The sequence below is a fragment of the Ranitomeya imitator genome, chromosome 5 (assembly GCF_032444005.1).
Source record: "Ranitomeya imitator isolate aRanImi1 chromosome 5, aRanImi1.pri, whole genome shotgun sequence".
In the NCBI taxonomy this organism is placed as follows: Eukaryota; Metazoa; Chordata; class Amphibia; order Anura; family Dendrobatidae; genus Ranitomeya; species Ranitomeya imitator.
Window position 1 is genome coordinate 566449303 of NC_091286.1, and position 24577 is coordinate 566473879.

The 24577-nt window shown below is 44.1% G+C and overlaps 1 protein-coding gene across 6 annotated transcripts in view; it reads left to right on the forward strand.

Annotated features, from left to right (window-relative positions):
* Positions 1-24162, forward strand: part of KIF1A (kinesin family member 1A) — a 280148-nt gene extending 255986 nt beyond the window's left edge. For all 6 annotated transcript variants that reach the window (XM_069727733.1, XM_069727735.1, XM_069727736.1 and 3 more), the window contains 4 exons: positions 8263-8400; positions 18505-18697; positions 20576-20694; positions 21478-24162. In XM_069727733.1, coding sequence (XP_069583834.1) covers positions 8263-8400; positions 18505-18697; positions 20576-20694; positions 21478-21520 — 493 coding nt within the window. In that variant the 3' untranslated portion in view covers positions 21521-24162. The remainder of the gene's footprint in view (positions 1-8262; positions 8401-18504; positions 18698-20575; positions 20695-21477) is intronic.
* The last annotated feature ends 415 nt before the right edge of the window (positions 24163-24577 follow it).

Sequence of the window (24577 nt, forward strand, 5' to 3'; positions counted from 1 at the left end):
TGCGCCCGCCGAATCTGCCGGCCGGCAGATTCGTTCCAATGTGAATTTTGATCACTGTGATATAATCTATCACAGTGGTCAAAATAAAAAAACAGTAAATGACCCCCCCCATTTGTCCCCCATAGATAGGGACAATAATAAAATAAAGAATTTTTTTTTTTTTTCACTAAGGTTGGAGTTAGAACTAGGGTTAGGGTTAGGGTTAGGGGTAGGGTTAGGGGTAGGGTTAGGGTTAGGGTTAGGGTTAGGGTTAGGGGTAGGGTTAGGGGTAGGGGTAGGGGTAGGGTTAGGGGTAGGGTTAGGGGTAGGGGTAGGGTTAGGGGTAGGGTTAGGGTTAGGGTTAGGGTTTCGGTATGTGCACACGTATTCTGTTCCTCTGCGGATTTTTCCGCTGCGGATTTGATAAATCCGCAGTGCTAAACCGCTGCGGATTTATGGCAGATTTACCGCGGTTTTTCTGCGCATTTCACTGCGGTTTTACAACTGCGATTTTCTATTGGAGCAGTTGTAAAACCGCTGTGGAATCCGCAGAAAGAAGTGACATGCTGCGGAATGTAAACCGCTGCGTTTCCGTGCAGTTTTTCCGCAGCATGTGTACAGCGATTTTTGTTTCCCATAGGTTTACATTGAAATGTAAACTCATGGGAAACTGCTGCGGATCCGCAGCGTTTTCCAAAGCGTGTGCACATACCTTTAGAATTAGGCTATGTGCACACGGTGCGGATTTGGCTGCGGATCCGCAGCGGATTGGCCGCTGCGGATCCGCAGCAGTGTTCCATCAGGTTTACAGTACCATGTAAACCTATGGAAAACCAAATCCGCTGTGCCCATGGTGCGGAAAATACCGCACGGAAACGCTGCGTTGTATTTTCCGCAGCATGTCAATTCTTTGTGCGGATTCCGCAGCGTTTTACACCTATTCCTCAATAGGAATCCGCAGGTGAAATCCGCAGGTAAAACGCAGTGCCTTTTACCCGCGGATTTTTCAAAAATGGTGCGGAAAAATCTCACACGAATCCGCAACGTGGGTACATAGCCTTAGGGTTAGGGTTGGGTTGGAATTAGGGTTGTGGTTAGGGTTAGGGGTGTGTTGGGGTTAGGGTTGTGGTTAGGGGTGTGTTGCGGTTAGGGTTGTGGTTAGGGTTACGGCTACAGTTGGGATAAGGGTTAGGGGTGTGTTGGAGGTAGAATTGAGGGGTTTCCACTGTTTAGGCACTTCAGGGGGTCTCCAAACGCAACATGGCGCCACCATTGATTCCAGCCAATCTTTTATTCAAAAAGTCAAATGGTGCTCCTTCCCTTCCGAGCCCCGACGTGTGCCCAAACAGTGGTTTACCCCCACATATGGGGTATCAGTGTACTCAGGACAAACTGGGCAACAATTACTGGGGTCCAATTTCTCCTGTTACCCTTGAGAAAATAAAAAATTGCTTGCTAAAACATCATTTTTGAGGAAAGTAAAATGATTTTTTATTTTCACGGCTCTGCGTTGTAAACGTCTGTGAAGCACTTGGGGGTTCAAAGTGCTCACCACATATCTAGATAAGTTCCTTGGGGGGTCTAGTTTCCAAAATGGGGTCACTTGTGGGGGGTTTCTACTGTTTAGGCACACCAGGGGCTCTGCAAACGCAACGTGACGCCCGCAGACAATTCCATCAAAGTCTGCATTTCAAAACGTCACTACTTGACTTCCGAGCCCCGACATGTGCCCAAACAGTGGTTTACCCCCACATATGGGGTATCAGCGTACTCAGGACAAACTGGGCAACAATTACTGGGGTCCAATTTCTCCTGTTACCCTTGAGAAAATAAAAAATTGCTTGCTAAAACATCATTTTTGAGGAAAGAAAAATGATTTTTTATTTTCACGGCTCTGCGTTGTAAACGTCTGTGAAGCACTTGGGGGTTCAAAGTGCTCACCACATATCTAGATAAGTTCCTTGGGGGGTCTAGTTTCCAAAATGGGGTCACTTGTGGGGGGTTTCTACTGTTTAGGCACACCAGGGGCTCTGCAAACGCAACGTGACGCCCGCAGACCATTCCATCAAAGTCTGCATTTCAAAAGTCACTACTTCCCTTCTGAGCCCCGACGTGTGCCCAAACAGTGGTTTACCCCCACATATGGGGTATCAGCGTACTCAGGAGAAACTGGACAACAACTTTTGGGGTCCAATTTCTCCTGTAACCCTTGGGAAAATAAAAAATTCTGGGCTAAAAAATTATTTTTGAGGAAAGAAAACGTATTTATTATTTTCACTGCTCTGTGTTATAAACTTCTGTGAAGCACTTGGGGGTTCAAAGTGCTCACCTCACATCTAGATAAGTTCCTTTCGGGGTCTAGTTTCTAAAATGGGGTCACTTGTGGGGGGTTTCTACTGTTTAGCCACATCAGGGGCTCTGCAAACGCAACGTAACGCCCGCAGAGCATTCCATCAAAGTCTGCATTTCAAAATGTCACTACTTGACTTTCGAGCCCCGACATGTGCCCAAACTGTGGTTTACCCCCACATATGGGGTATCAGCGTACTCAGGAGAAACTGTACAACAACTTTTGGGGTCAAATTTCTCCTGTTACCCTTGGGAAAATAATAAATTGCAGGCTAAAAGATCATTTTAGAGAAAATAAAATTTTTATTTTATTTTCATGGCTCTGCGTTATAAACTTCTGTGAAGCACTTGGAAGTTCAAAGTCCTCACCACACATCTAGATTAGTTCCTTTGGGGGTCTAGTTTCCAAAATGGGGTCATATGTGGGGGATCTCCAATGTTTAGGCACACAGGGGCTCTCCAAACGTGACATGGTGTCCGCTAATGATTGGAGCTAATTTTCCATTTAAAAAGCCAATTGGCGTGCCTTCCCTTCCGAGCCCTGCCGTGCGCCCAAACAGTGGTTTACCCCCACATATGGGGTATCAGCGTACTCAGGACAAACTGGACAACAACATTTGCGGTCCAATTTCTCCTATTACCCTTGGCAAAATAGGAAATTCCAGGCTAAAAATCATTTTTGAGGAAAGAAAAATTATTTTTTATTTTCATGGCTCTGCATTATAAACTTCTGTGAAGCACCTGGGGGTTTAAAGTGCTCAATATGCATCTAGATAAGTTCCTTGGGGGGTCTAGTTTCCAAAATGGGGTCACTTGTGGGGGAGCTCCAATGCATAGGCACACAGGGGCTCTCTAAACGCGACATGGTGTCCGCTAACAATTGGAGCTAATTTTCCATTCAAAAAGTCAAATGGCGCGCCTTCCCTTCCGAGCCCTGCCGTGTGCCCAAACAGTGGTTTACCCCCACATATGAGGTATCGGCGTACTCTGGAGAAATTGCCCAACAAATTTTAGGATTCATTTTATCCTATTGCCCATGTGAAAATGAAAAACTGAGGCGAAAAGAATTTTTTTGTGAAAAAAAAAAGTACTTTTTCATTTTTACAGATCAATTTGTGAAGCACCTGAGGGCTTAAAGTGCTCAATATGCATCTAGATAAGTTCCTTGGGGGGTCTAGTTTCCAAAATGGGGTCATTTGTGGGGGAGCTCCAATGTTTAGGCACACGGGGGCTCTCCAAACACGACATGGTGTCCGCTAACGATGGAGATAATTTTTCATTCAAAGAGTCAAATGGCGCTCCTTCCCTTCCGAACCTTACCATGTGCCCAAACAGTGGTTTACCTCCACATGTGAGGTATCGGTGTACTCATGAGAAATTGCCCAACAAATTTTAGGATCCATTTTATCCTGTTGCCCATGTGAAAATGAAAAAAATTGAGGCTAAAAGAATTTTTTTGTGAAAAAAAAGTACTTTTTCATTTTTACGGATCAATTTGTGAAGCCCCCGGGGGTTCAAAGTTCTCACTATGCATCTAGATAAGTTCCTTGGGGCGTCTAGTTTCCAAAATGGGGTCACGTGTGGGGGAGCTCCAATTTTTAGGCACACGGGGGCTCTCCAAACGTGACATGGTGTCCGCTAAAGAGTGGAGCCAATTTTTCATTCAAAAAGTCAAATGGCGCTCCTTCCCTTCCAAGCCCTGCCGTGCGCCCAAACATTGGTTTACCCCCACATATGAGGTATCAGCGTACTCAGGACAAATTGGACAACAACTTTCGTGGTTCAGTTTCTCCTTGTACCATTGGGAAAATAAAAAAAATGTTGCTAAAAGATAATTTTTGTGACTAAAAAGTTAAATGTTCATTTTTTCCTTCCATGTTGCTTCTGCTGCTGTGAAGCACCTGAAGGGTTAAAAAACTTCTGGAATGTGGGTTTGAGTACCTTGAGGGGTGCATTTTTTAGAATGGTGTCACTTTTGGGTATTTTCATCCATATAGACCCCTCAAACTGACTTCAAATGTGAGGTGGTCCCTAAAAAAAATGGTTTTGTAAATTTCGTTGTAAAAATGAGAAATCGCTGGTCAAATTTTAACTCTTATAACTTCCTAGCAAAAAAAAATGTTGTTTCCAAAATTGTGCTGGTGTAAAGTATACATGTGGGAAATGTTATTTATTAACTATTTTGTGTCACATAACTCTCTGGTTTAACAGAATAAAAATTCAAAATGTGAAAATTGCGAAATTTTCAAAATTTTCGCCAAATTTCCGTTTTTATCACAAATAAACGCAGAATTTATTGACCTAAATTTACCACTAACATGAAGCCCAATATGTCACGAAAAAACAATCTCAGAACCGCTAGGATCCGTTGAAGCGTTCCTGAGTTATTACCTCATAAAGGGACACTGGTCAGAATTGCAAAAAACGGCCAGGTCATTAAGGCCAAAATAGGCTGGGTCATGAAGGGGTTAATGTTATATATATGTTGTAGGACGTGGACCAGACCTGAGATCAGAGGAGACGAGGATAGGAGCATGTATGGCATTAGCCGTATATATAGGTTGTAGGAAGTGGACCAGATCTGAGATCAGAGGAGACGAGGATAGGAGGCTGTATGGCATTAGCCTTATGTATAGGTTGTAGGAAGTGGACCAGATCTGAGATCAGAGGAGACGAGGATAGGAGGCTGTATGGTATTAGCTATATATAGGTTGTAGGAAGTGGACCAGATCTGAGATCAGAGGAGACGAGGATAGGAGGCTGTATGGTATTAGCCTTATGTATAGGTTGTAGGAAGTGGACCAGATCTGAGATCAGAGGAGACGAGGATAGGAGGCTGTATGGCATTAGCCTTATGTATAGGTTGTAGGAAGTGGACCAGATCTGAGATCAGAGGAGACGAGGATAGGAGGCTGTATGGCATTAGCCTTATATATAGGTTGTAGGAAGTGGACCGGATCTGAGATCAGAGGAGACGAGGATAGGAGGCTGTATGGTATTAGCCATATATAGGTTGTAGGAAGTGGACCAGATCTGAGATCAGAGGAGACGAGGATAGATGGCTGTATGGCATTAGCCTTATGTATAGGTTGTAGGAAGTGGACCAGATCTGAGATCAGAGGAGACGAGGATAGGAGGCTGTATGGTATTAGCTATATATAGGTTGTAGGAAGTGGACCAGATCTGAGATCAGAGGAGACGAGGATAGAAGGCTGTATGGCATTAGCCTTATGTATAGGTTGTAGGAAGTGGACCGGATCTGAGATCAGAGGAGACGAGGATAGGAGGCTGTATGGTATTAGCCATATATAGGTTGTAGGAAGTGGACCAGATCTGAGATCAGAGGAGACGAGGATAGATGGCTGTATGGCATTAGCCTTATGTATAGGTTGTAGGAAGTGGACCAGATCTGAGATCAGAGGAGACGAGGATAGATGGCTGTATGGCATTAGCCTTATGTATAGGTTGTAGGAAGTGGACCAAATCTGAGATCAGAGGAGACGAGGATAGATGGCTGTATGGCATTAGCCTTATATATAGGTTGTAGGAAGTGGACCAAATCTGAGATCAGAGGAGACGAGGATAGATGGCTGTATGGCATTAGCCTTATGTATAGGTTGTAGGAAGTGGACCAAATCTGAGATCAGAGGAGACGAGGATAGATGGCTGTATGGCATTAGCCTTATGTATAGGTTGTAGGAAGTGGACCAAATCTGAGATCAGAGGAGACGAGGATAGGAGGCTGTATGGCATTAATGTTATATATATGTTGTAGGACGTGGACCAGACCTGAGATTAGAGGAGACGAGGATAGGAGGCTGTATGGCATTAGCCTTAATTTCAAGTCGACTATATGTCTAACGATGGTTAAAGTTTTTTTTTTTGGATGGTACAAGTTATCACCTATTTAGAATAGAAGGCTTTCAAATCGGTGGAATTTGGACCCCCCACTAATCAGCAAAATGGTACAACAGTGCCCATGCTTGACCGACAGTCCTTTCATTCTCTATAGCAGGGGTCCCCAACTCCAGTCCTCAAGGCCCACCAACAGGTCATGTTTTCAGGATTTCCTTTGCATTGCACAGGTGATGCAATTATTACCTGGGCAAGACTAAGGAAATCCTGAAAACATGACACGTTGGTGGGCCTTGAGGACTGGAGTTGGGGACCCCTGCTCTATAGGATTGCCGGAGCGCTGTTATTTGCTTTCTCCGCAGGGCTGGATTTAGGAGGTGGGTGGCCCGGGGCCCATTTTGCAGGGAGGTCCATTTTTCAAGGTGCTGCAATATGTAATGCAAAAGCACAAAATGAAACGAATGCAAGTTTATTTACAAAAATCATTTACACAGAGTAATTCAAGTAAAATCATTCATTTTTTACAATCCGGGCACTTTCCTTGATTTTTGTGCTGCAAAATCACTAATGATGTCACTAAAGTCCAATTCACGCAGTATATCTGACCCTGTCAACCCTTGAAGTCCTGAAAGGGCGTTAAAGATTAAAATATGTACATATGTATTTATGTATATTGTAGAAGTTTGGGCTGTCTATATCAAAGACTACTGCTGGGCTCTATATTTCAGAGGCTTCTGCTGGGCTGTATATATTAGAAGCTGCTGTTGGGCTGTATATATATATGAGGGGCTGCTGTCGGGCTGTATATATATGAGAGGCTGCTGCTGGGCTGTATATATTAGAAGCTGCTGTTGGGCTGTATATATATGAGGGGCTGCTGTCGGGCTGTATATATCAGAGGCTGTTGCTGTGCTGGCTGTATATAGAATAGAGGCTGAGGGTCTGTATAAAGTGTATACACAGCAATATACTGTAAACAGGTCCACACTACATACATACAGTATACACAGACACACTGTAATGCAGGATATAGTGTGGACCTGTATATACAGTATGGTACTGTGTAGGACAGGAGCTGCAAGAAAGATACACAGACAGACAGACACACATAGACACACACAGACAGAGATCATACTCACCCACCGCGACACTGAAGACTGAACCACTTCACCTCTGGATCTTCAGTGACTGAAGATCCAGAGTGAAGTCCTGCCGCGCTCTGCGGTGGAGAATCCTCTTCTTGCGCCGACATTGTGGCTCCGCCTCCTTCCTCGAAGGTAGCTGAACAAACTCTCATCTGATCTAATCTGGGGGAGCGATCATATAGCTGAATAGGTAGCGCCTAGAAGCTTCTGTTAGGATCGGAGAAGGCTGCCGCATGTCATAAGCTAATCATTAGGTACAAGGAGGGTACTAAGGAAGTCTGGCTAGCCAGGTCAGTGGATGCTGACGCAGGTCAGGTGCCATGACTCCGCCGCTCTGCGCCAGCCACTGAGATGTAGGACCGTAGCCAGGTCCCTACACTTTCAATAGTTTCTCTTTTGTTAAATATTCCTTATCATTAGAAATGGTTCACAGCAAAGAGACGTGTATTTTACATGTTTTGAGATATTTATCCCTATATTGGTGGGAGGCCCGGGGTCCTTGGGCCCCCCCCATAATCCGGGCCTGTTTCTCCGCCAACTCCATAGAGAATGAATAGAGCAGCAGACAAGAACGCACACTGCCGTTTTATTCTAATAGGGTTAAAAGTGTCTTATTTTAGTGACAATTGGGGATCCCAGCGGTCAGACCACCACCAATCTAAAAAGTTATCACCTAATACCTTTTTAATAAGGGAAAGACTGTATTTGTATCTTAGAGAATCATCTTCAACAACTACGGTATATAAAATGTACATGTATGGATGAAATATTTTTCATAATTATAAGCATTGATACACAGAAGATAATAATTGCTTGTTTCTGATGTGCACGTTATTCATGTATTGTTGCAATCAAAAATGTTATATAAAGTTTTTATTATAAAAGATTTCCTAATATCAGTGACCTAATGTAGCAACATTTCTAAAACCTCCAGCCCCCAGCCTCTGTCACGCACATTTAGCCCAGAGAGGGATCCTCCAAGCCCTTCGGGGGAGCTGCTGAAATCACCCAGCGGTGGACTCAAGACCCCTCTTAGATTGTTTATTCCTGACATACAAGAAATACGGGTCAGGTATGTATGAAACTGGACTGGGATAACATTCAGCGTTCCCAATAAATACAGGTGGTTCTGTTTAAATTGATACAGTGTGGAAAATTAGTATTTGATTCACTGATGATTTTGCAAGTTTTCCCACCTACAAAGAATGGAGAGGTCTGTACACTTCAATTGTGAGAGACAGAATCTAAAAAAAATTCCAGAAAATCACATTGTATGATTTTTACACAATTATTTTGCATTTTATTGCATGAAATTAGTATTTGCTACAATAAAAAAAAGAATTTAATATTTGGTACAGAAACCTTTGTTTGCAATTACAGAGGTCAGACGTTTCCTGTAGTTCTTGACCAAGTTTGCACACACTGCAGCAGGGATTTTGGCCCACTCCTTCATACAGATCTTCACCAGATCTTTCAAGTTTTGGAGCTGTTGTTGGGCAATATGGAGTTTCAGCTCCCTTCAAAGATTTTCTATTGGGTTCAGGTCTGGAGACTGGCTAGGCCACTCCAGGACCTTGAAATGCTTCTCACGAAGCCACTCCTTAGTTGTCCTCGCTGTGTGTTTTGGGTCATTCTCATGCTGGAAGGCCCAGCCACGACCCATCTTCAATGCTCTTACTGAGGGAAGGAGGTTGTTGGCCAAAATCTCGCAATACATGACCCCATTCATCCTCCCTTCAATACGGTGCAGTAGTCCTGTCCCCTTTGCAGAAAAGCACCCTCAAAGTATGATGTTTCCCCCACCATGCTTCACAGTTGGGACGGTGTTCCTGGGCTTGTGCTCATCCTTCTTTTTCCTCCAAACACGCTGAGTGGAGTTGATAGCAAACAAGTTCTATTTTGGTCTCCTCTGAACACATGACCTTCTCCCATGCCTCCTCTGGATCATCCAGATGGTTATTGACTAGAGATGGGAGAACTCGAACAGTAAAATTCTGAGTCAGTACTGAATACCAACTGTTTGGGCACGTAAACCGAACACAGACTTTACCAGGAAGTTTGTGTTACTATTTGAGTTTGGCCCCCCGAACACCGGGTGTTTGTCGCATGACAGCGTGGCAAATGTTATGAACAGGTGATTCAGAACCACAATGGACCTAGTGGTTAAGAGCACACAAAGTGACCTGATAGTTACTAACATAGGATGAGCTCTGAGACGTGGGAACTCTGCTGACCGCAATCCCTAATCCTATCATACCACACTAGAGGTAGCCGTGGATTGCGCCTAACGCTCCCTATGCAACTCGGCACAGCCTGAGAAACTAACTAGCCCTGAAGATAGAAAAATAAGCCTACCTTGCCTCAGAGAAATTCCCCAAAGGAAAAGGCAGCCCCCCACATATAATGACTGTGAGTTAAGATGAAAATACAAACACAGAGATGAAATAGATTTAGCAAAGTGAGGCCCGACTTACTGAATAGACCGAGGATAGGAAAGATAGCTTTGCGGTCAACACAAAAACCTACAAACAACCACGCAGAGGGGCAAAAAGACCCTCCGCACCGACTAACGGTACGGAGGTGCTCCCTCTGCGTCTCAGAGCTTCCAGCAAGCAAGAAAAACCAATATAGCAAGCTGGACAGAAAATATAGCAAACAAAAGTAACACAAGCAGAATTTAGCTTATTCAGGGCAGACAGGCCACAGGAACGATCCAGGAGAGAGCAAGACCAAAACTGGAACATTGACTGGAGGCCAGGAACAAAGAACTAGGTGGAGTTAAATAGAGCAGCACCTAACGACTTAACCTCGTCACCTGAGGAAGGAAACTCAGAAGCCGCAGCCCCACTCACATCCACCAGCGGAAGCTCATAGACAGAACCAGCCGAAGTACCACTCATGACCACAGGAGGGAGCTTGACCACAGAATTCACAACAGTACCCCCCCCTTGAGGAGGGGTCACCGAACCCTCACCAGAGCCCCCAGGCCGACCAGGATGGGCCAAATGAAAGGCACGAACCAGATCGGCAGCATGAACATCAGAGGCAAAGACCCAGGAATTATCTTCCTGACCATAACCCTTCCACTTAACCAGGTACTGAAGTTTCCGTCTCGAAATACGAGAATCCAAAATCTTCTCCACTATATACTCCAACTCCCCCTCAACCAAAACCGGGGCAGGAGGATCAACGGATGGAACCACAAGTGCCACGTATCTCCGCAACAATGACCTATGGAATACGTTATGGATGGAAAAAGAAGCTGGAAGGGTCAAACGAAAAGACACAGGATTAAGAACCTCAGAAATCCTATACGGACCAATGAAACGAGGCTTAAACTTAGGAGAGGAAACTTTCATAGGAATATAACGAGATGACAACCAAACCAAATCCCCAACACAAAGTCGGGGACCCACACAGCGCCTGCGGTTAGCGAAACGTTGAGCCTTCTCCTGAGACAATGTCAAATTGTCCACCACATGAGTCCAAATCTGCTGCAACCTATCCACCACAGTATCCACACCAGGACAGTCAGAAGACTCAACCTGCCTTGAAGAGAAACGAGGATGGAAACCAGAATTGCAGAAAAACGGCGAAACCAAAGTAGCCGAGCTGGCCCGATTATTAAGGGCGAACTCAGCCAAAGGCAAAAAAGACACCCAATCATCCTGATCGGCAGAAACAAAACATCTCAGATATGTTTCCAAGGTCTGATTGGTTCGTTCAGTCTGGCCATTTGTCTGAGGATGGAAAGCCGAGGAAAAAGACAAATCAATGCCCATCCTAGCACAAAAGGCTCGCCAAAACCTCGAAACAAACTGGGAACCTCTGTCAGAAACGATGTTCTCCGGAATGCCATGTAAACGCACCACATGCTGGAAGAACAATGGCACCAAATCAGAGGAGGAAGGCAATTTAGACAAGGGTACCAAATGGAACATCTTCGAGAAGCGATCACAAACAACCCAAATGACCGTCATTTTTTGAGAGACTGGGAGATCCGAAATAAAATCCATAGAGATATGTGTCCAGGGCCTCTTCGGGACCGGCAATGGAAAAAGCAACCCACTGGCACGAGAACAGCAGGGCTTAGCCCGAGCACAAATCCCACAGGACTGCACAAATGAACGCACATCCCGCGACAGAGACGGCCACCAAAAGGATCTAGCCACCAAATCTCTGGTACCAAAGATTCCAGGATGACCAGCCAACACCGAACCATGAACCTCAGAGATAACTCTACTCGTCCATTTATCAGGGACAAACAGTTTCTCCACTGGGCAACGGTCAGGTCTATTAGCCTGAAATTTTTGCAGCACCCGCCGCAAATCAGGAGAGATGGCAGACAAAATTACCCCCTACTTGAGAACACCCGCCGGCTCAGACAAACCCGGAGAGTCGGGCACAAAACTCCTAGACAGGGCATCCGCCTTCACATTTTTAGAGCCCGGAAGGTACGAAACCACAAAGTCAAAACGGGAGAAAAACAGCGACCAACGAGCCTGTCTAGGATTCAACCGTTTGGCAGACTCGAGATAAGTCAAGTTCTTATGATCAGTCAAGACCACCACGCGATGCTTAGCTCCTTCAAGCCAATGACGCCACTCCTCGAATGCCCACTTCATGGCCAGCAACTCTCGATTGCCAACATCATATTTATGCTCAGCAGGCGAAAACTTCCTGGAAAAGAAGGCGCATGGTTTCATCTCCGAGCCATCAGAACTTCTTTGCGACAAAACAGCCCCTGCTCCAATCTCAGAAGCATCAACCTCGACCTGGAACGGGAGCGAAACATCTGGTTGACACAACACAGGGGCAGAAGAAAAACGACGCTTCAACTCTTGAAAAGCTTCCACAGCAGCAGAAGACCAATTGACCACATCAGCACCCTTCTTGGTTAAATCAGTCAACGGTTTAACAATTCTAGAAAAATTATTGATGAAGCGACGATAAAAATTAGCAAAGCCCAGGAACTTTTGCAGACTCTTCAGAGATGTCGGCTGAGTCCAATCATAAATGGCCTGAACTTTAACAGGGTCCATCTCGATAGTAGAAGGGGAAAAAATGAAACCCAAAAATGAAACCTTCTGAACACCAAAGAGACACTTTGACCCCTTTACAAACAAAGAATTCGCACGCAGGACCTGGAACACCATTCTGACCTGCCTCACGTGAGACTCCCAATCATCCAAGAAGACAAAAATATCATCCAAGTATACAATCAGGAATTTATCCAGGTACTCTCGGAAGATGTCATGCATAAAGGACTGAAACACTGATGGAGCATTAGAAAGCCCGAATGGCATAACCAGGTACTCAAAATAGCCCTCGGGCGTATTAAATGCTGTTTTCCATTCATCGCCCTGTTTAATGCGCACAAGATTATACGCACCACGAAGATCTATCTTGGTGAACCAACTAGCCCCCTTAATCCGAGCAAACAAATCAGACAGCAGCGGCAAGGGGTACTGAAATTTAACCGTGATTTTATTTAGAAGGCGGTAATCAATACAAGGTCTCAGCGAACCATCCTTCTTGGCCACAAAAAAGAACCCTGCTCCCAATGGCGACGACGACGGGCGAATATGACCCTTCTCCAAGGATTCCTTTACGTAACTCCGCATAGCGGCGTGCTCAGGCACAGACAAATTAAACAGTCGACCTTTAGGAAACTTACTACCAGGAATCCAATCGATAGCGCAATCACAATCCCTATGCGGAGGTAGGGCACTGGACTTGGGCTCATCAAATACATCCCGGTAATCCGACAAGAACTCTGGGACCTCAGAAGGGGTGGATGATGAAATAGACAGAAATGGAACATCACCATGTACCCCCTGACAACCCCAGCTGGACACAGACATTGATTTCCAATCCAATACTGGGTTATGGACTTGTAGCCATGGCAACCCCAACACAACCACATCATGCAGATTATGCAACACCAAAAAGCGAATATCCTCCTGATGCGCAGGAGCCATGCACATGGTCAGCTGGGTCCAGTACTGAGGCTTATTCTTGGCCAAAGGCGTAGCATCAATTCCTCTCAATGGAATAGGATACTGCAAGGGCTCCAAGAAAAAACCACAGCGCCTAGCAAACTCCAAGTCCATCAAATTCAGGGCAGCGCCTGAATCCACAAATGCCATAACAGAATAGGATGACAAAGGGCAGATCAAAGTAACGGACAATAGAAATTTCGACTGTACCGTACCAATGGTGGCAGACCTAGCGAACCGCTTAGTGCGCTTAGGACAATCGGAGATAGCATGAGTGGAATCACCACAGTAAAAACACAGCCCATTCCGTCGTTTGTGTTCTTGCCGTTCAGCTCTGGTCAAAGTCCTATTGCATTGCATAGGCTCAGGTTTATGCTCAGATAATACCGCCAAATGGTGCACAGTTTTACGCTCACGTAAGCGTCGATCGATCTGAATGGCCAAAGACATAGACTCATTCAGACCAGCAGGCATAGGAAATCCCACCATGACATCCTTAAGGGCTTCAGAGAGACCCTTTCTGAAAATTGCTGCCAGAGCACATTCATTCCACTGAGTGAGCACAGACCACTTCCTAAATTTCTGACAATATATCTCTACCTCATCCTGACCCTGACACAGAGCCAGCAAGATTTTCTCTGCCTGATCCACTGAATTAGGTTCGTCATAAAGCAATCCAAGCGCCAGGAAAAACGCATCAACATCACGCAATGCCGGATCCCCTGGCGCAAGGGAAAATGCCCAGTCTTGAGGGTCGCCACGTAATAAAGAAATAATAATCTTTACTTGTTGAACTGGGTCACCAGAGGAGCGGGGTTTCAAAGCCAGAAATAGTTTACAATTATTTTTGAAATTCAGAAACTTAGCTCTATCTCCAGAAAATAACTCAGGAATAGGAATTTTAGGTTCTAACATAGGATTCTCAACCACTAAATCTTGAATGTTTTGAACACTTATAGCGAGATTATCCATCAAAGAGGACAGACCTTGAATGTCCATGTCTACACCTGTGTCCTGAACCACCCTGATGTAAAGGGGAAAAGAAAGGCAAAACACAGTACAGAGAAAAAAAAATGGTCTCAGAACTTCTCTTTTCCCTCTATTGAGAAGCATTAGTACTTTGGGCCTCCAGTACTGTTATGAACAGGTGATTCAGAACCACAATGGACCTAGTGGTTAAGAGCACACAAAGTGACCTGATAGTTACTAACATAGGACGAGCTCTGAGACGTGGGAACTCTGCTGACCGCAATCCCTAATCCTATCATACCACACTAGAGGTAGCCGTGGATTGCGCCTAACGCTCCCTATGCAACTCGGCACAGCCTGAGAAACTAACTAGCCCTGAAGATAGAAAAATAAGCCTACCTTGCCTCAGAGAAATTCCCCAAAGGAAAAGGCAGCCCCCCACATATAATGACTGTGAGTTAAGATGAAAATACAAACACAGAGATGAAATAGATTTAGCAAAGTGAGGCCCGACTTACTGAATAGACCGAGGATAGGAAAGATAGCTTTGCGGTCAACACAAAAACCTACAAACAACCACGCAGAGGGGCAAAAAGACCCTCCGCACCGACTAACGGTACGGAGGTGCTCCCTCTGCGTTTGCATCTCGGCTTCAGGAAAATGGCCGCCGCGATCTCCATCTGCGCACGCGCGGCATCCTGCGGCCATTTTCCTGAAGCCCCGTGCAGCAGAGCACTCCATCTGCGCATGCGCGGCCTCAGGAAGATGGCCGCCCCCACCGATGACAAGGGTAATAGCGCAGATCGCGCGCTTTTTCTTCACCTGCGCGCAGTGGATTCGGCACTTGGACATGCGCACACCACTACGCCACCAACGGAAAGCTGGGGAAGAAACAGCGATGTCACCACGCCCACCTGACCTGACCAGCCTGATTGACAGGCGAAAACGGCGACTTTGGTAATGTATTTCGCAGCATAGGTGGGGAATCAGGGTACACTACATACACTATTGTAACGCACAGCGCAGGCCCTATTTAACAGTATTTTTATCTCAATCTGAAAAAACGGGGTGACAGGTTCCCTTTAAATTATTTAAAAAAATAATTTAAAAAAACAGCATGGGGTCGCCCCGATTTTTGACAACCAGCCGAGCTAAAGCAGACATCTGGGGGCTGGCATTCTCAGGCTGTTAAGCGGCCATGGACATAGCTCCCCCCAGCCTAAAAATAGCAGCCCATAGCTGCCCAGAAAAGGCGCATCTATTGGATGATAATCAGGTAATGAGTGAGGAGAAGGAGAGCTTCTTAAAGAAAAACTAACTATCTATGAGAGACAGAATTTTTGCTTGTTGGTAAGTGATCAAATACTTATTTCATGCAATAAAATGCAATTTATTTATGTAAAAATCATAAAATGTGATTTTTTAAATTTTTTCTTAACATTATGTTTCTCACAGTTGAAGTGTACCTACGATAAAAATTACAGACCTCTCCATTGTTTGTAGGTGGGAAAACTTTCAAAATCAGCATTGTATCAAATTCTTATTTTCCTCACTGTATGTTTATAATACTGTATACAGAGATGGCGATGTGATTAATTCAACATTTATGAACTGTGTGACTACTCCTCTCAAAGTGTCCAAAATTCCATTCATTAATTAAGAAGGAAGCCGCAGTGCTGTTGGCAGCCAGTGTGTCTAATCTGTAGAGGTAGATACTGGGGTAGATCACATTTTCGAGTTTTATTGTAAATTCACTTGTTTCTTGTACAGATATTCAAATCCTTTTTGTCTCTTTCTTTTGGTGATACAATGGGATTTAATTTTTATGTAATTTATATATCCCTTTTTTATGATATCAGTGGAAAATGTAATTAAAAATACTTGTATTGCACTTTTTTATTTTTATTTCTCGTTGACAAGAGTGGGGCTAGAAATAGCAATTTTGACTGGCAGTGTTTGTTTTTTTTAAATTTTGCCACGAAGGACTAGACTGGATGCTGGACCAAGGCAGTATCCAATCTAATCTATGTCCAAACATCAGTGTTCACAAGTTAATTACATATCTGCCTTCTCAGTAGAATTCTGTAACTATATTTCACTTAAGAAAGTGCAAAATGAAGGTATGGTACTTCACAGGGCTGAAAAAAATTCAGGTTTATCCGATTCTGCCTTTTACACATGGTTATTTAAAACTTAATTATGAATCATTAAAGAAGCACTCCCATCAAACTTTTTATCCTCTTACAGGGAATCTGTCAGCAGGTGTTTGCTATGTAATCTGAAGACAGCAGGAGATAGAGGCTAAAAAACTGAATTCAGGGAGGCGTCACTTGTCAAAGTGCAAAGTGCTGTTTACTAACCGAAGGAATTAGCACTAAGAGATTAGCATTGCTGACTACACTAGTAAAGCCACACCCCTTCCTGTGATAAGCAGCTCACTGTCTATGGACTTTGTGCATACGCAGCCTGGTGTGGGCGGGGTTAGCTTTCTCAGCTCTGCTTCATTCTAAATCTAAAAGCTCTGTTTATTTGTGAACGGCTGCACCCAGTAATCAAAGTAACATATCATTGGATTCAGCCTCCCTCTACCTACATCATGCTGCTCTCAGATGAGGTAGCAAAAACCTGCGGACAGATTCCCTTTAATTTATTGCAGTCATCATATTACCGTATATACTCAAGTATAAGCTGAGATTTTCAGCCCCAAAAAATGGGCTGAAAGTGCCCCTTTCGGAATATACTCGAGTCATGGTCGGCGGGTGAGGGAGAGCGACGCCTGTCAAATACTCACCTGCTCCCGGCGCTCCTGACCCGGTCCCTGCATGTCCCACGGTCTTCGGGCGTGGCAGCTTCTTCCCCTGTTCAGCGGTCACTGGTACCGCTCATTAAAGTAATGAATATGGACTCCACTCCCATAGGGGTAGCCGCATATTCATTACTGTAATGAGCGGTACCATGTGACCGCTTGCTACAGGAAGAAGCTGCTGCGCCCGGAGACCGTGTGACATGCAGGGACTGCGTCAGGAGCGCCGGTAGCAGGTATTTCATATTCACCTTTCCGTGTCCTGGGCAATGACTGTTCAGGTCAGAGGGCGCGATGATGTATTAGTGTGCGTGCCACCCTCTGCAGCGGGCAGGAACGAGAGGTATGTCATTGTTTTTTTAAGTGCAGCAGCAGCATTACATGTGGCACAATGTTATATGGGGCATCTATGGGGCCATAATGAACTGCATGGAGCATTATATGGGGCATCTATGGGGCCATAAAGAACTGCATGGAGCATTATATGGGGCATCTATGGGGCCATAAAGAACTGCATGGAGCATTATATGGGGCATCTATGGGGCCATAAAGAACTGCATGGAGCATTATATGGGGCATCCATGAGGCCATAAAGAACTGCATGGAGCATTATATGGGGGATCTATGGGGCCATAATGAACTGCATGGAGCATTATATGGGGCATCTATGGGGCCATAAAGAACTGCATGGAGCATTGTATGGGGCATCTATGGGGCCATAAAGAACTGCATGGAGCATTATATGGGCATCTGTGGGGCCATAATGAACTGCATGGAGCATTATATGGGCATCTGTGGGGCCATAATGAACTGCATGGAGCATTATATTGGGCATCTATGGGGCCCCATACACTTAACCTACTGATGTCTCAATTAATTTTACTTTTATTGGTATCTATTTTTATTTTTGACATTTATCGGTAGCTGCTGCATTTTCCACCCTAGGCTTATACGTGAGTCAATAAGTTTTCCCAGTTTTTTGTTGCAAAATTATGGGGGTCGGCTTATACTCTGGTCGGCTTATACTCAAGTATATACGGTATATAGTACTGTGTACTTACAGAACCAAGTTTGTCTTCACTATGGTAGCCAGAATCCTGGGTGCCTCTTGCACGTAGAAGGCTACCTAGGTGACTACGTTAGTGACGCAATGTCATGATGTTGTGGGAACTAATCACCACAAGAGGCACCCAGGATATCTGGCCTCGCGTGCTGATCACAAAAGTAGAGACTGCCCTGGAGTACCGGACTAGATGCCAAACAAGGACAGCAGTCTTTCCACCCTTGAGTGCAATGTTCATTGACATAGCTTTAACAACTAATAATGTTGTTGTTTTTTTTTTTAAAAACATTTTTTTCAAATTTTAGAAATAACAAAGTGTCTCTTCTTGCATTTTTCTCACAGCCCTATTGTCTCTAAGAAGGGGTACCTACACTTTCTTGAACCCCATACAGGAGGTTGGGTTAAGAGGTATGTGGTGGTTAGACGTCCATATGTCTACATCTATAACAGTGACCGGGATCCAGTGGAGAGAGCAATCCTTAACCTCTCACAAGCTCAAGTGGAGTACAGTGAGGATCAACAGGCCATGCTAAAGGTAAGGTCATATGTATTTAGAGATGTGCTAATATTTTGAAATTGGAGTTTGCCAGCTTTGCTGATTTTTTCCCCCAAAATTTGATTCACAGCAAATCAATTTGCTACAAGTCACAAGTAATGTAAAGCCTCCAATTGTCCTGAAAAGACATGAGTAAGGCTACGTTCACATTGGCGTTTTGCGGTGCTGCGTCGGCGACGCAATGCACAACGCATGCAAAAACGCATGCAAAACGCAGCTTTTTGTGACGCATGCGTTCATTTTTTCATGATTTTTGGCGCAGAAAAAAACTGCATCATGCAGCGTTTTTTGTTGCTCCAAAATAACGCATGCGTCACAAAACGCAAGCCTCATAGAAAAATTAGTTGGCGCACCACAATGATATCAAATAAATAAATATATATTGGGGGTGCAAAACAATGGCTAATACGCAGAACAGATAATAAACAAGAAAAGAAAAGCCACTATAATGTATGCACACCACCAAAAGTTATAATAAGTCACACAAGCTTTATTGGTAACATATAAAAACAATTAAAACCATACACACAAAACTCCCTCCATATACGTGTGCCCAACACACAATACTTCCATATAGTAGTGGAAAACATGCATCAAATATGGCAGATAATGAAATAGTATACACAAATAATTACTGGCAAAGCCGCCCTGTCCTGATCAGCAAAAGATATATCTGTCAATAGCAAAACCCTGTCAGGCTGCAGCTTACCCACAGCAAATAGTCCTCCTGGTATGTAATGAGTAGGGCACAAGCAAATACGGCCAAATAATTACCCCAAATAGGAAGAAGGAGCACGGCTGTCACCTGTCCTGAGCATAAGAGGGGAACATGCTGCGGCAGCTAGAAGGTGATCCAGACAGAAGGCTCACAAAATATAGAGACCATATAGCAAGGACTGGGCAGCCAGCAAGTGAAGGGCAACGGAGGGAGAGCCCTACGCGTATCGCTGTTCAAGACAGCTTCGTCAGGCCCTGACGATACACGTAGGGCTCTCCCTCCATTGCCCTTCACTTGCTGGCTGCCCAGTCCTTGCTATATGGTCTCTATATTTTGTGAGCCTTCTGTCTGGATCACCTTCCAGCTGCCGCAGCATGTTCCCCTCTTATGCTCAGGACAGGTGACAGCCGTGCTCCTTCTTCCTATTTGGGGTAATTATTTGGCCGTTTTTGCTTGTGCCCTACTCATTACATACCAGGAGGACTATTTGCTGTGGGTAAGCTGCAGCCTGACAGGGTTCTACAAAACGCAAGCCACCGCATGTCCATGCGCCCCCCATGTTAAATATAGGGGAGCATGGCGCATGCGTCGCCGCGGCAGCGCCCGACGCAGCCCCGCAAAACGCTAATGTGAACGTAGCCTAACATTCTGAGGTCTCCAACCCCTTTCACGCTCATTAATGCAAACACAGCACTAGTAATACAAAAATATTGAGGGAATTCCCTTAGGGAAACGGAGAGAGGTGTGGCACTATCTAAGCGTCGTAAGTGAGTATATGATCTTTAGGTGAGAAACAGAATGTCTGCTTACTAGGGATGAGTGGACCCGTGGAAGTTCGAGTTCGCCAGGTTCACCTGGACAGCAGTCCAAAGTTGGGTTTGCGTACCAGAACTTGAACCTCAACCCAAACCTCAAAGAAATCAATGAACTTTGGAGCAGGAAAATATTTCTCTTTAAAAAAAAAAACCATGGACATGTGAACAGCACCATAGACTTTACTGGGTGTATGTTATATCTATGATAATCAGGGACAGAATATGTAGGTGAAAAATCGCATCCTGAATGGGGCCTTACCGCTACATCCAGTGTACACTGAATATACTGACATGCTGATTACAATCCATGTGTTTCTTTTGCAGACCCCCAATACCTTTGCTGTATGCACACAACACCGCGGCATCCTGCTGCAGGCCAGCAATGATAAAGACATGCATGACTGGCTCTACGCCTTTAACCCTCTTCTGGCTGGCTCCATTCGGTGAGGCTATGTGATGGATTACAAGTGGAAGGACGGGCCATTACCTTGCAGGGGTGGAGATGATCATTTCTGAACATTTTTACATAGATCTTTAAGAATTTGAGGCTCAGACTGGACATGATTTTGCACAACCAAACATGTTTCAATATTTATAAAAAAAAATCTACTTCATCTGTGATAAAATGGAAGTTTTAAAATAAGATATTTTTTGCATAATATACATTTTACAGCTGATTAGTAACTCACAAGATATTTTGTCATTTGGCCCCCGCACGGATTGGTTTTATGTGTGATTCCTAGTAGAAATGATTTAAAGGGGTTGTCTGGCCTTAGGGTATAAGTTTGAAATCTCTCTATGTGACTGCAGACTTGTGAATCCTCACATCGTGTGCACTGCGCGCTGTGAGGATTCTTCAGTGCTGGGAGCAGCGGGCGCATGACCGCAAGTATGTGATTTGCATACATGAGGTCATGTGCCGAACAGACGGTTGGGGCCTCGCTCAGTGCAAATGTAGTGAGCGAGGAGAACAACACTTCTAGTCAGCATGTGTCCGGAGGTCACCTGACTGCCAGCTCCCGGAGCTGGATAATCCTTATATCACACAGTGCACACACTGTGAAGATTCACAAGTCTGCAGTCACATGAAGGGACAACCCTTTTAAGTGTCTCTTTTGGGAAGCCTATTTTCTGATGTGTGATTCTGTTATGCCTTCAGTGTAGACTTTCCAACGCATTTCTAAGTTCTTTCTTTCTTTTTCTTTGTTTCTCTTCTCCTCTCTTAGGTCTAAACTGTCTCGACGCAGAACAGCCCAAATGAGAATTTAATGGGAACCTGCCCTCTTCCTTATTTTTATCAACTTGTGAAGTCATTTATTAATTCCCCTCCATACCTACACATTACACCAACTCCTATCCTGTATACTCCCTGCTCATGCTCACTTCTGCTCCCACTGAGGATCTGCAGTTCTCTCATTGCCTAGGGAAGTATCTTCAGACCTTCCAGCTGTTGCTAAAAAATAGCTCTTGTCATCCCGGGAGGTCTACCAGAAAAACATCTGGGGAATCTCAAGGTGCCCCCATCCGATTCAGTGTAGGGAATCATGATGTGCTGCACTCTCTATTTTCCCTGTCTCTTACCTATACCATGGGCGGGCAGCAATGTGGTCCAATATCTATATCCAGAAAGCTCTTAGGCAATGTCTGGTTTCAATTTCAATAGTCAAGACTTTGTAGGCTCTAAACCAGCTTTAATGTGATGACACTGATGATACATAAGAGCAAGATTAGCAATCGATTAACGAGCAGAATTCTACCATTGGAGCTAGCTACTATGATAATGGCAATGCAATGTTCTAAAGAAATTACCATCATGGGAATTAATTAGGGACCCACTTAAAGTATGCCCAAACAGCACCCTTCATCACCTACACTCGGCAAAGCTCAGTCATTTCTAGACTAAATATTCATGAGTCTATGACTAAACACAGGATGTTTCCTAGTAGTAATTAAATAAGTATTGATAAGCTCCTTACTCATGAAAATTCACCTTGCCTAATCATCTCATACCCCGGCTGTAGGTGAAATATACATATATGTGCGTGTCTGCCCGCTGCATTGTATATATTCCTACCCAACACAAAAAAATCCTCATTTCCACCCTTCAAGACTTTTAGGGACATGTTGCAGCTTCTCGGTTTCCTATGTGGATGTGTGAGGAAGCAAGCTTACAGGGTTAACCTAAAATAAATCCGGTAGAACACAAGAGGCAGAAGAAGTAGAACATTTAGAACGTTTGGCTCCATGATGAGATGATACTAGAACCTTGCTGGCTAGGATAATACAATGCTATGTCGTACTAGAAAATAATTATGCGTTTGCTGTATGTATGTACTAAACTTACATTTATAATTAATGTAAATTAAGGGGCTTATTATAGAAGCTGTTATCCTTTGGCGCAAAAAAGATGGAGTCCCATTATATTCTTGGATTTTATTGTAAATTGTTACAAGCCTAGTGTCCTACAGGTGATATTCATGCATGGTTATGTCAGTGATTTTCAGAAAAGATAACCACTACCTAAAGTTAAGTAAATATTTTGCTTAGATAATTACATTTCCAATAATCCATTATTACAGTCTATGTATTTTCACATTTTAATCTCATGATGATGACCCGGAAAATAGAATGCACCAATATCCTAATGCAATCCAAAGATAGGTCAGTTAAGCCAAAGAAAGGTAAAAACCAGAGTTAATTTACAAGTTTTTCCCCATTCTTATGCACTTTAAGTATAAATTCATAAGAAGCCGTGTCTTATAGCCACTAACCGCCTGTGCTCTTACATGTGAGAGCAGTGTATATAGCACTCTGCTTCCCCTGATGTCTGCCCATATGTATTGATTAATAGTACAAAGTGAGAAACAAAAAGAACCCACAATATACATCAACCAGTAGAAACTGGAGAGTACCAAATTAGGACCTTTGGCAAAGCGGTGATTGTGAGCTCTCTCAATCTGGATTGGAAGTTCGCTTTGGAATATGTCATGCTTTTTGGGATGCCATTGTATTAGCTGAGAGGACTTGATATAGTCTCAGGGTCAACCAGCTTTAGAGACCACTAAGTCCGATCATCTCAAACATGGACAACTGTATGTCTTAGGCCAGCAAACCTATAGATGATACAGGCCAAGATGCATGAGATCTTGCCACAACCCACACCAATCACTATATTGAGAGGTAAGCAACCGTATTAATATTCTCCATAACTGCTACCTAATGCAGAAAGAAAGTATTCACTATGTCAAAGTAGGAGTGAGCCCTATACACAAATTGGGTCTTATTTGGTGCTGGCTTGCACATGGTATACAAGGACTTGGTGCTTGTTTGCCATCATCTTATTTCCATAATCCTCAGATTATTTCAATGATTTTAGGGCAGGTGGTGATGGGATCCCTCTACGGGCTCTCACCACCTATTAATATAAGGGAAACATGGCCCCCATAGCAGCTACATGGTCTACCTTTATAGTGCACCCATCCACTGATGTAGTTAACTTGTCAGTATTGGAGTAATTACCGTTTTCATTGAATCACATGTAACAATCTCATAAAGTTTATAAAACCCTTGCCGCGTTTGTGTGAAGTGCAGTCTTCCAAAACAACGAAGAATCGTCCTAAAATGTACCCCGAAGAACGGCCAAGTGCACTTTTGCTTTGCTGCTTGGGTGAGAATCACGTTGCTTTCGAACAATGACCGTCTTGTATATTCTGTTAATGTCATGTCGATGATCGGTGGGAGCCTGCCTTGTAGAATACAGAACTGTGTACGCTGTCATGGTTAGAGTATGCTATCAGCAATCAGATCTGTCGGGCCAGCAAGGGATTACTAAGACGTCACTGTACATGTTTCGATAGACGTTTATCTGAAAAATAAATGAATGTGAAAACTGACCGCTTTAACATTTACCATCCCAGTTTGTCAGCTTCCTTATTCTTTGCGGTGAAACCGGCATCACCAGTAGATCAGAATACTGGAATCATATGATTTGGGTGATTGAATAGGCAGGCAGGATCCATATTCACCAATTATTAATGCTGCTCCTTGACACACATAGGCATTAGAATGGGCTCTTATCACATAAAGAACATTTTATCTGCATCTTCTCTATCTTGTTGCCTTAAGATTGTAAACTTGATATGACATGGAGCAATAGCAGTACAGAATGGTAACACTTCTACAGTAATTGCTTTTGCCAGGTACAGGATAGGGGTAGCCTAAGTATTGGGAACCACCTTAATACCTAATATCTATGAGTATCCAAAGGTCCCCCATCGATATAAAGGTCCATTTACATGGGGCGATAATTGGCCGTATGAATGGCTG